At 45.4% G+C, this 14,098-nt stretch overlaps 1 protein-coding gene across 1 annotated transcript; it reads right to left on the bottom strand.

Annotated features, from left to right (window-relative positions):
- Positions 1-8,721: 8,721 nt before the first annotated feature.
- Positions 8,722-12,802, bottom strand: Defb129 (defensin beta 129). Its single transcript, XM_048445644.3, has 2 exons — positions 12,707-12,802; positions 8,722-9,286 (listed from the first exon to the last, which is right to left on the bottom strand). Exons 1-2 carry the CDS (start codon positions 12,762-12,764, stop codon positions 8,847-8,849), a joined length of 498 nt encoding a protein of 165 aa, XP_048301601.2. The 5' UTR covers positions 12,765-12,802; the 3' UTR covers positions 8,722-8,846.
- Positions 12,803-14,098: the final 1,296 nt, after the last annotated feature.

Raw genomic sequence — 14,098 nt, 5'->3', positions numbered from 1 at the left:
AGACAGACACAGATGGTTCTGTTTCTTCTGAGATGATTCTGGCAGCCAGTAATATTTATTGTGCACATCTAATTCATCTGAGGTAATAAAAAAGTTTTGTCTGTCTGTCTCTGAGACAGGCGTAAAGATACACTGCCCCATCCAGCTCCGTACTAGGTCTTAAAGAAAAAAATTAAAAATTTATTTTAATTAAAAATTTATGTGTGGGGCTAGAGAGATGGCTCAGTGATTAAGAGCACTGACTGTTCTTCCATGGGTTCTAGGTTCAATCCCAGCACCTACCTGGCAGCTCACATCCATCTGTAGCTCTAGTTCCAGACGATCCGATGCTTTCTTCTGGCCACCAAAGGTACCAGGCACATATGTGGTACACAGACATTCATGAAGACAAAACACCCATACACATAATACATTTTTTAAAAAATATCCAGCACATACATAAAATTGTATGTACGAATGTTTGCCTGCATGTATGTATGTGTGCCTTGTGCATGTCTGGTGCTGAGGAAGCCAGAGAGGGCAATGGATCTCCTGGAACTGGAGTTGCAGAGAGTTGGTAGCTATCATGTGGGTGCTGGGAATTGAACCTGGGTCCTATGCAAGAGCAACAAGTGCTCTTAGCCAATGAGCCATCTCTCCAGCCTTCAGGACCTTTTCTTTCTTTTTTTTTTTAAAAGTCAATTCCACATTTTTTGATTAATTTTTCCATTTACACTTAGGCTGATTCTATATCTTGGCTATTGTGAATAATGCATGTTGTTTTTTATTTTTTTAATTTAAAATATTTCTTTCTTTTTTTGTGACAGGGTTTCTCTGTATAGTCCTAGCCCTGACTATCCTGACTATCCTGGAACTCACTCTGTAGACTAGGGTGGCTGGCTTCGAACTCACAGAGATCCACCTGCCTCCACCTCCTGAATGCTGGGATTAAAGGTGTGCACTGTCACCACCTGCCTGGTTTTTATTTTTATTGAGGCTACATACATTTCCCCATCTCTGCCAAGTAACCCTTCTTAAGTTGATTCTTTTGTTCTTTGAAGATTTATTTTTATTTTTCACTAATGTGTGTGTATATGTATATGTGTGTGTGCTTATTGTGTGTCTATTTGTATGTGCATATATATATGGATGCATATGCATCTGTATGTGTTTGTGTGAATATGTGTATGTGCATGCAAGTGCAAGTGGTGAAGGAGACAGGAAGAAGGCGTGGTATTCCTTGGGGCTGGAGTCGGAGGCAGTTGTGAGATGCCCGATGTGATTGCTGAAAATCAAACTCCGGACCTCTGGGAGGGCAACAAGTGCTCTTACTGGTTGAGTTATCTCTCCAGCGCCTCCTGTGTTCTTTTAATTTGACCCCGTATACTTTTCTTAAATATAGCGAAGTATTTCACGTCTATCTTGTATATTTGCTTCAGGCCAAGAAATCGTACCTTCCACGAGACTTTGGGAAATTGGTGTTGAGGTTACAGTCGCATGACTGTTACAATCAGTGCTTCTGGCCGCTCCATATCTCTAGGCCTGTTCACTGGACAGGGATGAAAAATGTTCGAAGATGAAGTGTTGCTAGGTGCGGGATGGTGCCTCAGTACTCCAGAGAGTACTCCTGAGGCAGGAGGATCAATGCGAGTTCGAGACCACTCTGGAATACATAGTGATGTCCAGGCCAGCCTGGGCTATATATAGCATGAGACTGCCTCAAAGAGCCCCGCCCCCAGTGATGAGCTCAAATTGGGGTTGGAGAATTCTGACTTACCCGTATGCGGCTTTTCTCCGCCTGTGTTGTGTGACTCACGGGAGTAGTTTGTGGCGCTGTCTTCAGGCTGTTCTACAAACAGGCTGCTCCAGAGCTCCCTTCCAAGCCCTTGGAAGGAGTTTCCACGTGTGTGGGCGCAGCTAGTGCCCCATCTGACTTACCATCTTCATCTCATCGCGTTTCGGTTCTGTTTTTTTTGGAAGTGACTCTTATTATATAGCTCCTGCTGCTCTCAAACCCACGGTCCTCCTACTCTGGCCTCTTGAGTGTTAGGATTAAAAATGTGCCTCACTACGCTAGGCTAATTAGGGTTCTTTAATCTTTAGGGGTTGCTTTTTAAAAATTTTGATATATATATGTATATATATATGTATATATATATATATTTGAAATTGTTTATATGTGTGTATGTCTGGGGGAGGTGTGAGCATGTATGTGTAGGTGTCTGAGGAGGTCAGAGGTATCAAATCTTTTGGAGCCGGAGTTCCTGGCAGTTGTGAGCTGCCTGACATCCATACTGGGACCTGAACCTGGGTCTTCTGCAAGAGAAGTGTGCACTCTTAACCACTCAGCCACCTCTCTAGCCCCTACTTTTTGAATTTTAGCATTTTTGTATTAGGTACAAATATTGAAGTGGTTCCCAAATAGAACTTTCAAATTTGAGCAACACAGGAGTGGCCTCAGTTCACACCTGTCCCGTATCTCCCTACGGACGTCCATTTGAAAATTTCCACTCTTTAAAGCAGGTGTGTCCCATGGCTTCTCCTTCCAATCGCTCGGCTCTCAGTAATGGGAGATTCTGGGTTACTCAAGGTCACCGCAGGTAGGAACAGGAGAAGCCAGAGGCAAGGACATCACGCCTGAGGAACGAGGACATGCCAGCGGGCAGAAGCAGTGGGCAGATGGGACAGAGTCACTGAGTCACTGGCTAAAGCACCAGTCATTATTGAATTTCAAGTGTGATTAACCAGGAAGAAGCAGGCACTTCCACGTTAGGGCGAGTCAATTTGGACAGAACAGTTAGCCGTGACATCCACCGTCTGAGCACTCACAGAGTAGCTCGAAGCCTGGTTCAGCCTATCTTTGCAGCGCTGGGATTAAATCCAGGCTTTAACATGCCAGGCAAGTGCTTTCCCTCTGAGCTGCACCCCAGCCCTGACATGAGAAGTATCCCGGCGAGCCCTTCTTCACTTAGACGAGGGTTATCTCAGTTGGACACATCCCAGGATAGCCTCTGCTGACTATTTGGCTTGACCAGTTTATGATATTTTCCCCGTAGCCATGTCTGTGACTCTGTAGACTTATTTACCGGTTGCACTTTGTTAAGGATGCCACCAGGATGTCTGTGACTCGCTGGTTTGTGGTGCAGTCTAGGGAGTCAGTCTACCTATCCTTTTCTCTTTCCTCCTGTGTTATCTGGTTGGGGCACTGCAGCTGCCATCTGGAGGCAGAGCGGTTGTGACATGCAGGAAGTCTTCCCAAGTTAGGCTTGTTAAAATTCTGGGTGAGCAAGAAGGTTCACTAGGTTGCTGAGGCTCCTCCCCTCCCCAGAGAGTCCATGTGTCATTATGTCAGAGGAAAATGGGTGTCTAGGGTGACACTTCTCTTTGATGTAGCTCCCTGTGAGTGGACCATGATCCTGTAAATGGCTCCAATAAGCTCATTGTTTCATCAAGCTGGACCAGATGGAACCTTCCATTGCTCTGATGATGCCTTCCCTATTGGGAGCTAGGAGACATTTCTCTACTCAAGAGCCATGCAATACCCTGCTAAAGCAGAGAGAACCCTTTTCAGGACTGCTGACCCTCCTTCCTGTTGCCTGGCGTGAGAGACTCAGCAGGGAGCAGCACTGAGTCTACGATCTATTTATTTAATACTAATATATATATATACATATATATATAAAACATGTGTCTAGATATAATACATATGCACACATATATGTTTTATATATATGTATAACATGTGTGTGTGTGTGTGTGTGTGTGTGTACTGTGTGCAGATGCCCACAGAGGTCAGAGGAGGACACTCATTCCCTGGAACCAGAGGACTCTTTGTTCTGAACTGCCTGACATGGCTGCTGAGCACAATACTCAGGTCCTCTAGAAGGACAGAAAGTGCTCTTAACCTCTGACCATATCTCCAGCTTCCATCTCTACTCCTGCTTGCATTTAAATCCTGCTGTGCAGTCGCAGCTGCTCTTGGACTTGTGGCAGTGTTCCTGCTCCCGTCTCCCTGGTGCTGGGGCTACGGGCATGCGCCACTGTGCCTGCCTCTAATTTCACTTCTCCTACTCTTAAAACTTCCCCTTTAAGTTCAGTTTATTTGTTATTAATGTGAGCTTAGGACTGTGTGTGAGGTGCACAACAGTGTGCGTGAGGCCAGAAGACAGAGTTTGGGAGCTGCTTCTCTCTACTGTGGATTGAGGGGACTGACCTGAGGCGGTAAGCCTTGCGTGACCAGTGCCTTACCCTCTGAGCCATCTTGTCAGATTCCATTTCTACATTTTTTTTTTTTTGGAGAAAGGGGAAAGAGGCAAATTGTGATATTAAGTTAAATAAAGCTAGACAGTGGTGGCACACACCTTCAATCCCAGAACTTGGGAGACAGAAGCAGGCAAATCTCTGTGAGTTCGAGGCCAGCCTGGTACATAGAATAAGTTCTAGAACAGCCAGTACTACACAGAGAAACCCTGTCTTGAAAAACAAAACAAAACAAGACAACATGGGGAAACATGGGTTGGTGCAGTGGGTCCAGGCACTTGCTGCAAAGGCTGGAGATGGGGTTTTAGGAAGGGACCCCTTAAAGGCTGACGAGAATGGACTCCACAGTGTGGTCCTCTTACCTCCCTTCATGCATCCTGGCAATGCACCCTGGCAATGCACCTGCATCCCCGCACCAGGCATACACGTGCACAATAACAATTAACAAAGTTTTAAAAACAGAAAGAATGGCTGAACGTATTAAAAAAAAAAAAAGACCAAGTTTCAGCTGTGTTTCCTGTTAGAGACTTGCTTCACCTGACTTTAAAGATTGAAAGGGAAGGGATGGGAAGAAATATAACCTTACCAATGGGAGTTGAAAGGGAGCAGGGCTTGGTGTATACCAGACACATAGGAACTTTGGGAGGATTTCGTGAACAGAATTCCATCATGCGGAAAGAGCAGCAGAGATGGGCAGGTCACGCCATGGAGATCCAGGAAGCAGAGATGGGAACACTGCCATACAAGATCACCGTGTGCGTGCGTGCGTGCGTGTGTGTGTGTGTGCGTGTGTGTGCGTGTGTGTGTGTGTGTGTATACGGACCTTTTTCTTTATTGTATGCCTCCTTGGTTTGGGTGTGAGTGTAGTACTGGCTTCATAAAGTGGAGTTGGCAGCGTTCTTCCCCTTTCTGTCTCACGGGGTAGTGTGATGGCGTTGCTGTTAGCTCTTTAAAGCTCTGGTCGGACTCAGCAGGGCACCCTCCAGGGCCCAGGATTTGGTTGCTTGAAATGGTTTTTCTTGCTATTTCAGTTCAATTCCATGGTTTATTATAATCCCAGTCACACTATTTATATCTTCTTAATTTAACTTGGGTAGGTCACATGTGTCCAGAACTTTATGAATTTCTTTTAGGTTTTCCAATTTACTAGGTTATAGGTTTTCAAAGTATGCCCCTGTGGTAGTTTGAATGTGATTGGCCCCCATAATCTCATAGGGTGTGGCTTTGTTGGAGGAAGTGTGTCACAGTGGGGTCAGGCTTTGCTGTTTCCTATGCTCAGGATACCACCAGTATCTCTATTGACTTTCTGTTGCCTACAAAATGTAGGACTTTCAGTTACTCCAGCACCATGTGTGCCTACAGGTTACCATGCTCCCTATCATGATATTAATGGACTGAACCCCTTAAAGTGAGTCACCCCAGTTAAATTTTTTTATAAGAGTTGCTGTGGTCATGGTATCTCTTCACAGCAATAGAAACTCTAAGATGGACCCCCAATCAATTCCCTATCTCCCCAGCTGTCTGTATGCTTAAGTCACTCAGTAACTGTGTTGAGATCAGTTTTTGCCCTTCTATCTGGTAGTATATATTTTTTGAAATTTAGTACACCATTGTTTGATATATGCTGAGAACTGTAGTATCTCTAAAAGATCATTTTATTTTTAGTCATGTGTGTATATGTGTGTATCTGTGTTTGAGCATGCGCACCACATGTATACAGGTGCCCTTGGAAGCCAGGATTTGAAGCAGGTTGTGAGCTACCTGACATGGGTACTGGGAAGCAAACCCTGGTCCTCTGCAAGAGCAAGACATGCTCTTAACCTCTGAGCCCTCTCTCCAGCCCCTAGAACTGTAACACCTTCCTGCTAGAATGTTCCTTTTATCAATATGTAAGTGACCTTATCTTTCCTAATTTGGGTTTGAAGTCTATTTTGTTAGCAATCAGAATTCATTCTCTCTCTCTCTCTCTCTCTCTCTCTCTCTCTCTCTCTCTCTCTCCTCTCTCTCTTTTTTGTTTTTTCAAGACAGGGTTTCTCTGTAGCTTTGGAGCCTGTCCTGGAATGAGCTCTTGTAGACCAGGCTGGCCTCGAACTCACAGAGATCCACCTGCTTCTGCCTCCTGAGTGCTGGGATTAAATGCGTGTGCCACCACCGCATGGCAGCAGTCAGAATTCTATGCCTTCTTGCTGTCTGTTTCTGTCAGTTTGGATTATCTTTTTCCTCTTTCTACCCTTAGGTCCTCAGATGCCCCCTCCCCCCTTCTCTCTCTGGAATAAGGCCAATGGAAATATGAACCTATCTGTAGTGTTACCTAGAACTCAGGAGCTGTGTGTGAAATGATGAAATGAAATGATATCTGCGTCATCTTTTCTGCAGCACAGCTGTTGGGAATCTGAGCTGGTGGTGTTTCTCTGATGAGGGCTGTGTGAGAAATAAATCCATCATCTATTGCATATTAGTTTTTGTTCCCCTCTGTACTGGGGATCGAACCCCGGGCCTTGCATGTATGTGAGGCAAGTGCTATCCACTGCGCTGTATCTCCAGCTCCAGAAGCTGACTAAAGAGTGCCTTGCGGGAGGACTTTGGCACAGCTCCTCTGTGATGGATTTATACATGCAGCAGAATGGGGCCCACCTCTCTTCTAGTCTGTGACGATCTGTCCTCTTCATATGCATTCTGAATTCTGCAACCGGACTTCAAAGACAGAATTCCTACTTCTGGGGATCAGCACTGTCTCTCACAAAGTTAGTATGTTTTGATAGGCGACATAGAAGCCCCAAAACATAAATTTCAAGGAAAAAGACAGAGAAAGGTTCTACTCTGCAAACCAAGCACAGGAATGAGTGAGGATTCTCTGCATATCTTTCCATAAAATCCTTGTTTGTTCTTAAGAGAGAGAAGTCGGGCAGTGGCAGCGCACGCCTGTGTGTGACCCCAGCACTCAGAAGCAGAGGCAGGCAGACATCTGAGTTAAGTCAAGGCCAGCCTGGTCTACAGAACTACTTCCAGGACAGCCAAGGCTACACAGAGAAACCCTGTCGTGGAAAAAAAAAAGAAACCAAACCAAACCAAACCAAAAAAACTAAGAGAAAGAGAGAGAGAGAGAGAGAGAGAGAGAGAGAGAGAGAGGTGAAAGTTGGTGGGGGGCAGGAGTAGAGAAGGAGAAAAAACTGCGAAGACTTGGTGGGGGGATTGTGAAAGAATATGATAAACATTCTGTTCAAGATTCTCAAAGAATAAACAAACAAAATCCCTCTGAGGCTTTCCCTTTCAAACACTGGGCCTCTGAGAGACGCGTCTACTAACCTTCCTCAAGCCCCAATCTTGGAAAAACCTGTCTCCTCCACTTCAATAGTCAATTTTAATGGCCCACTTGACACATATAAATCACCTCAGAAAGTTGTCTCAATGAGTCAATGTCTAGAGCAGATTGGCCCGCGGTCCTGTCTCTGGGAGACTGTCTTGGCTATGTTACCTGACTTGGGAGGGCTGCAGTGGCAGCAGCATTCCCTGGTTTTGGGATCTGTGGTGTGGAAGAGCAGAGCTATTGAGCGCCACAGCATGCAAACACCGTTCCTTTCTCCCTCTCCCTTGACTTGGGTAAGGTTGCCTGCTTCCAAGTTCCTGCCTTGACTTTCCCACAGTCACGAACTGTAACTCCAGTTGGAAGCCCTCAAGCCTCCTTCTCCTTGAAGTGGCGTGGCGTTGTGGTTCAGTATTTTATTAAAACAACAGAATGGAACAAGAACACCCGTTCACTTCTGTCTTCTGTTTTTTTTTTTTCCTTTTTTTTTCTTGTTTGTTTTTGGTGGAAAACATGGGTGGCAGAGCCCCCACCTCTGATAGCAACCTCACCAGGGTGTGTATGTGTCAAACTTACCCAGTAGTCCTAGTAAGACACAGGTGGATGTTTTCTATCAATGATACTGCAATAAAGCTTTTCGAAGCCTGGGACTGAGGACCATACTGCTGTCACGTGGACAAAATAAGGCCGTGTAGTCTGAGACTGCTGAATTCTGGTGTCTACTAAAACACTGGCATCTCCACTAACGAATGAATAAATTGATGGCAATATATGGATATGTGATTTGTTTTGGACCGCACAACTGAGAAATGTCAGAGTCATTTTCATCCTGGTCCCGTACTGATCTGATATTGTTTCAGGCTGTTACGCTAAGAAGTTCTTCAGATGAACTCTACCAGCTTCTGTCTGTGTTCTGGCTGCACAGGGGCCCTTCCCCCAAAATTCACGACAAGAAGAAATAGGTCTTAGGCTTTCCTTCCATCGTCACAGGAAAAGGCCTTCAAATGAGAACCCCACAAGGAGGCCTGACACTCAGCACTTTCTGAGCCGGGGCTTGCTCTCTCCTGGTATCTAAACTCAAAACCCAATGCCTCTCTAACACTGTCCTCTGGGGGACCCCTGTAAGAATGATACCATTACACAGACTGGAAGAAACCTAACAGTGTTTATTACCCATCTGTGGGCAGAACAGTTATGCCATATTTTAATGCCTGTGGAGGTAGAGAGGAGTCTGACACCCTAGGACAAAGACCCACCTCCCTTTTCGTCAGCTTCCCTGCTGCCATGGGGGTGCTGGCCATGTCTAAGGTGGTCCAGGTTGGGACTGAGAGCCAGCATTGGTAGAATCCCTGATTGATTCCACGCTCCTCTTGGTGGAAACAATACCACCCAAGCCACGTCTACTTGGCATGGGGGTGACAAGCTTCATAAGGAAGCCTTTTGGGGCAATGGCAGAGTAGATACTGAGCAAAGGGTTGACATCTCCAGTTTGGGGGAGTGTGACTAAGGCCTGTTTCCTTCGCAATTCTTCTCTGGCCTTCTTCTCGCTCTTCAGCATCTCCACGATGTCGTCGTCAGGGATGTGGGGAATTTCGTGTCGCAGGTAGCTTTTAATCAACTTAGTCACTTTGGAACCAATGCAGCATTTTTTGGATTTGCAGCTCTGTATCTCGGTTTCCTCGGCGAGGCAGCTGTCTTTGCATTTCCCAAAGCCCATTATACATTTTTTCATGACCACAAATTCTGCATGGTGGAGAGAGAGAAACCAGTGGGTCAAGGCTAATCATTAGAGATGATGTTCGGACTGCTGGTGGAAGAGTCTTTATCCAAAAGGCAGGTGTGGTTGCATGTGTGGGAAGGCAGAGCTAGACAAGACTGGGGGTTCACTGGCTAGCCAGCCTAACCTGATTGGTGAGCCTATCTTAAAAATCAGGTTGTGGTGGCGCACGCCTTTAATTCCAGGGAGGTAGAGGCAGGAGGATCTCTGTGAGCTTGAGGCCAGCCTGGTCTGTATAGAGAGTTGCAGGCCAGCCAGGGCTACACAGAAAATCCTGTCTCAAAGCAACAAAAACAAGGTGAATGGTACCTGAAGAAAGACACCTGAGGTTGTCTCACAGTCTACACACACATACACACACACACACACACACACACACACTCACCAAGGCGTGTGAGGAAGGAAAGATATGAAGCCCAAGTACTTGATTTCAGAATATTCCTTCTCCTCTCCCTCTCTCCTCCCTTCCTTCCTTCTTTTCTTTCTGTTTGGTGGTACTGGGCTTTGAACCCAGGGCTTTGGGGGCAATCACTCTCCCCCTGAGCTACACCTCCAGCCACAAGACAGCATTTTTGATTTCCAATCCTGCATCATCCACACCAGCAGAGCCTCCTACCCTCCTCTATAATCCTATAAAACGCCAACGTCAGTAGAACCTGACATGCAGCTGATGCAAGAAAGACTCATGATTATTAGTCTAACATACACTGACTGTGTACATTAGTGAATTCAGTGTGCAATTTCAGCATATGCATTCAAAGTGTGCTGGTTAAAGCAAGTCTGCCTTTGTCCACGCCTGGGTAGTCAATAGTGTATTCAGGTTAACTATTTCTTTCTTTTTTCTTTTTTTTCCTTTTTTTTGAGACAGGGTTTCTCTGTAGCTTTGGAACCTGTCCTGGAACTAGTTCTTGTAGACCAGGCTGGCCTCAAATTCACAGAGATCTGCCTGCTTCTGCCTCACGAGTGCTGGGATTAAAGGTGTGCACCACCACCACCTGGCAGACTATTTCTTTTAACTTCCACATGAGACAGCATGTAGTATTCTTCTCTCTGTGTGGTCACAGAGAAGAATAAAATGATAATTTGCAAGATAATAAGTGGAATGGGGGACTTACATTAGTTGAGATAAACCAAGAAAGAATTTGAAACAGAATTAACAGGATTTTCAGAAGCGTTGTCTTCTTCGAAGTCCATGGCCTGTTACCTTCCTGTCAGTCACTGGACCTATGGTTCCTGGGACATGGCACTTTGTCACTTCCAGTATCTGGATACTTTGTCCTTCAGAGATCTTATTTGTTACTGTGGCCTCCACTTGTCTCTATCAAGATCACTCACATATGATTTCTAGCTCAGTTCCCCACGGAGTTTAGTAATTTACCTTCATCTGTTGAATGTCCCATCCCAATGTCTGACTGTTTTCCCTCAATTAAGAAATCTTTTCTGGGCTGGAGAGATGGAACAGAGGTTAAGAGCACTGACTGCTCTTCCTGAGGTCCTAAGTTCAATTCCCAGCAACCATATGGTAGCTCACAACCATCTATAATGAGGTTTGGTGCCCTTTTCTGGCATGCAGGCATACATGCAGGCAGAATGTTGTTTACATAATAAATAAATCTTTAAAAAAGAGAAATCTTTTCTTTCTCTATTACCCACCTTACCAATTTTATGTAAATTAGAATGTGATTTATTTAGCATCAGATGATTTCCAAAGATTGTAGTGCCCGTGACAACCTGCATAAGATTAGGTCTGTCAACAACTTGCTGAGGGAGAGAGGTGCACGAGACCATGCCCCTCCCTGAGACTCTTTAGGTAGTGAAGGATGGTTGGGGAAAGAGAGGAATTTTCTTCTACAGTGCAGCCACTGATAAGTTGCCCATGCTTCTATAGATAGCCCATTGTCCATGCTTCTGAAAGCAAACCTAATAAAACTCACTGGGTCACACACACAAAAAAGGCATGAAGTTAGGAAAGGAACTATTTGGGAGCAGAGAGGAGTATGGGTCAGCAGGAGTGGGAGGGGGCAAGAGAGAGTGGGAACGAATTTGATAAAATACATCCCATACATATGACGGTATGACGACATAATGGGATCCAAGTATTACACACAATTAATGTATGTCAATAAAACATAATTTCAAAGCCTGTTTTCACATATGTATTTGTTATTCTCATACATCTTCACATTGTCTCACAAGGAGTGCAAAGCAGAAACATTTTAGAACTAGAAGCAGCCACACTGATTTTTTCTATTGCGCCCACGTCACTTTTGAAGCTCGAGGTGTTTAAGTGACTTTACCTAAGGGGACGCAGACTTACCTATGTTCCCAACACAAAATCATTACAGAATCTTCAGCTCTTATTTTCTTTGATTTATTATGATTACTCCAAGTAGCTTGATGGTTCTTGTTCACAGAAATAAGCCCCCATCTTATCTTTTTCCTTCCTTTTCAAGAACAGCAGCCATGCCCTGTCCTGTCCTGTGCTATAATGTATCCCCAGACACTCTTATGGTAGTTGGAGGGTTTCCAGGAAGACAGAGACAGAGAGAAATAAGGCTCTGCTGGAAGAGCTGATATGGAGACGTAGACCTGCTTACTAAATTCTAAAGAGGTTGTTTTGAACGCAGAAGCAAGGATTTCATCCTGTGCGCAGAGGTGCATTGCCAATGGAACCTCTGCATTAGGAGATGGCTTTAGCTGGGGTTGAAGAGGAAGCTCAGTGGGTAAATCATGTGCTGTGTAAGCAGGAGGTCCCAAGCTCTGATTCCTGAGGTCCATGAGAGGTCTGATGCAGTAGTGCAGGCCTCTGCAAGCCCAGTGTTCCCACAGTGCAACAGAAGGTGAAGACAGGAGACTTCCCATAAGCCCATGGGCCAGCTAGCTTGGCGTACACAGAGACAAACCGAAAGAGCCTGCCTCAGATGAGAAGGGAAGGAATGACACCTGATGACCTCTGAACTCTGCACTCTGTGCCTGTGTTCTCTCTTACACACATCACACTGTATCCTCTCTCTCTCTTTCTCTCTCTCTCTCTCTCTCTCTCTCTCTCTCTCTTTCACACACACACACACACACACACACACAGATTTTAAAAATATACAAGATAGTTAACTCAGAAATAGAGCTCACCTGAAGGTGCTTTGGGCTGCGTTGTTACAAGGAGACATGCAATACACAGAACAGGAAGGCTGTACTGAATGTCAGACGAGCAATACCCTACTCTCCTTGTAACCCCCCTGGCATCTCCATCAGACACAGTCTAGGGGCTGGGTCAGCTCTCCAGCCATCTTTTTTGAGAATGTCATCTTTCAGCATCTTTTTCGGGGTCCTAGCACCATGGGCAGCCCTGTCCCACTTCTTCATATCAACCCCAGGGCCCACATTACCTGATTTCACCTGGTACTGTAGCATGAGGCTGGCTACGAGAGGTAAAAGGAACTTCATGGCTGGGTGGTAGGAAAGACGCCTTGGGTCTGGGTGGTTGTTCTTGAGCTCCGGCCTTTATTGGCCTCCTCATGGCCTTGGGCCAAGGGCAGTGAAGTGCAGCTAAAACAGGTCTGTGTGTTGCTCAGGGGAGTCAGTTTTCTCTGATTCTGTTTGATAAGTTTGTCAGCAAATTTCTGTGTGTTGCTACTCCTGTTTGTTGTCTTGCGGGGAACACAATGCATCTAGGACAAGAAAGAAAGGCTGCCCTTTGTATTTCTTGTTCTTTTATTAGAAAGAGTTTGTTTTTATTTTTAAGCATATGTATATGTGCGTCTGTGAGCGGGTACGAGCATGCCGGTGCTGCATCCTCAGAGGCCAGAGAGAACATTGGATCCCCTAGGGCTGGAGTTAAAAGTGGGTTGAGTCTTGGGTGTGAGGAACAGAACTCCGGTTCTCTGCAACACAGGACGAGCTCATAACCACTGAGACGTCTCTCCAGCCCCACACTTCCTGTTATTAGCACCGGAGCAGCGTAAGTGTAAGCTCCAGTCAAGGCAAGCAGGCTAGAGAGGAGACGGACCCACAGAATAGGTACTTCAGAGAGGGAGCTCTGGTTTTCCAAGGCTAGGCCTGCGGACTGTTTGATTCCCCGTGTGCTGACTTGAGATGAACATCAGGTCTTCTCCTGAAGCTCGAGACAGCCCCAAACAGAAACGCGGAAGGACACAACCACTCTCTGTGAGAAGGCCAGGAGTTAAGTACTAGGTGATCAGTGTGGTTAATATTATCCATTACCCCTTGGCTGAGCATGGTATAGACAGCAATAAATGTGAATTATTGACTTTGTAGATTTGACTGTATCTTCCACATTTAAAAGGAGTCCAATATGACTATTGGCAAGATCCAATTTCCCCGCTCTCAATCTCATAACTCAGTTACTTCTGCTTCACAATATTTACCCCAAAGTTCATTTCTTCTACAAAAGGTATGTGATTAGGGCTGGAGAGATGGCTCAGAGATTAAAAATGAATACTGCTCTTCCAGAGGACCTGGGTTCAGTTCCCGGCTCACACCTGTCTGTAAGTCCAGCTCCAGGGCATCCAACACCTTCTTCTGGCCTCTGAGGGCATCAGGCATACATGTGGTACACATATATACATGGAAGCAAGACATCTATACACATAAAATAAATAAATCTTAGAAAAAATCACGCGATTAATTTTTTTCTGGCATTTATTTATTTATTTGTTTATTTTTAAGACATGGTTTCTCTTGTGCAACCCCAGCTGTCCTGGAACTGGCTTTGTAGACCAGGCTGGCTTCGACATCCCAGAGATCTACCTGTCCTGTTA

The sequence above is a fragment of the Myodes glareolus genome, chromosome 10, assembly GCF_982192425.1.
Source record: "Myodes glareolus chromosome 10, mMyoGla1.1, whole genome shotgun sequence".
In the NCBI taxonomy this organism is placed as follows: domain Eukaryota; kingdom Metazoa; phylum Chordata; class Mammalia; order Rodentia; family Cricetidae; genus Myodes; species Myodes glareolus.
This window is presented reverse-complemented; position numbering and strand designations above follow the sequence as displayed.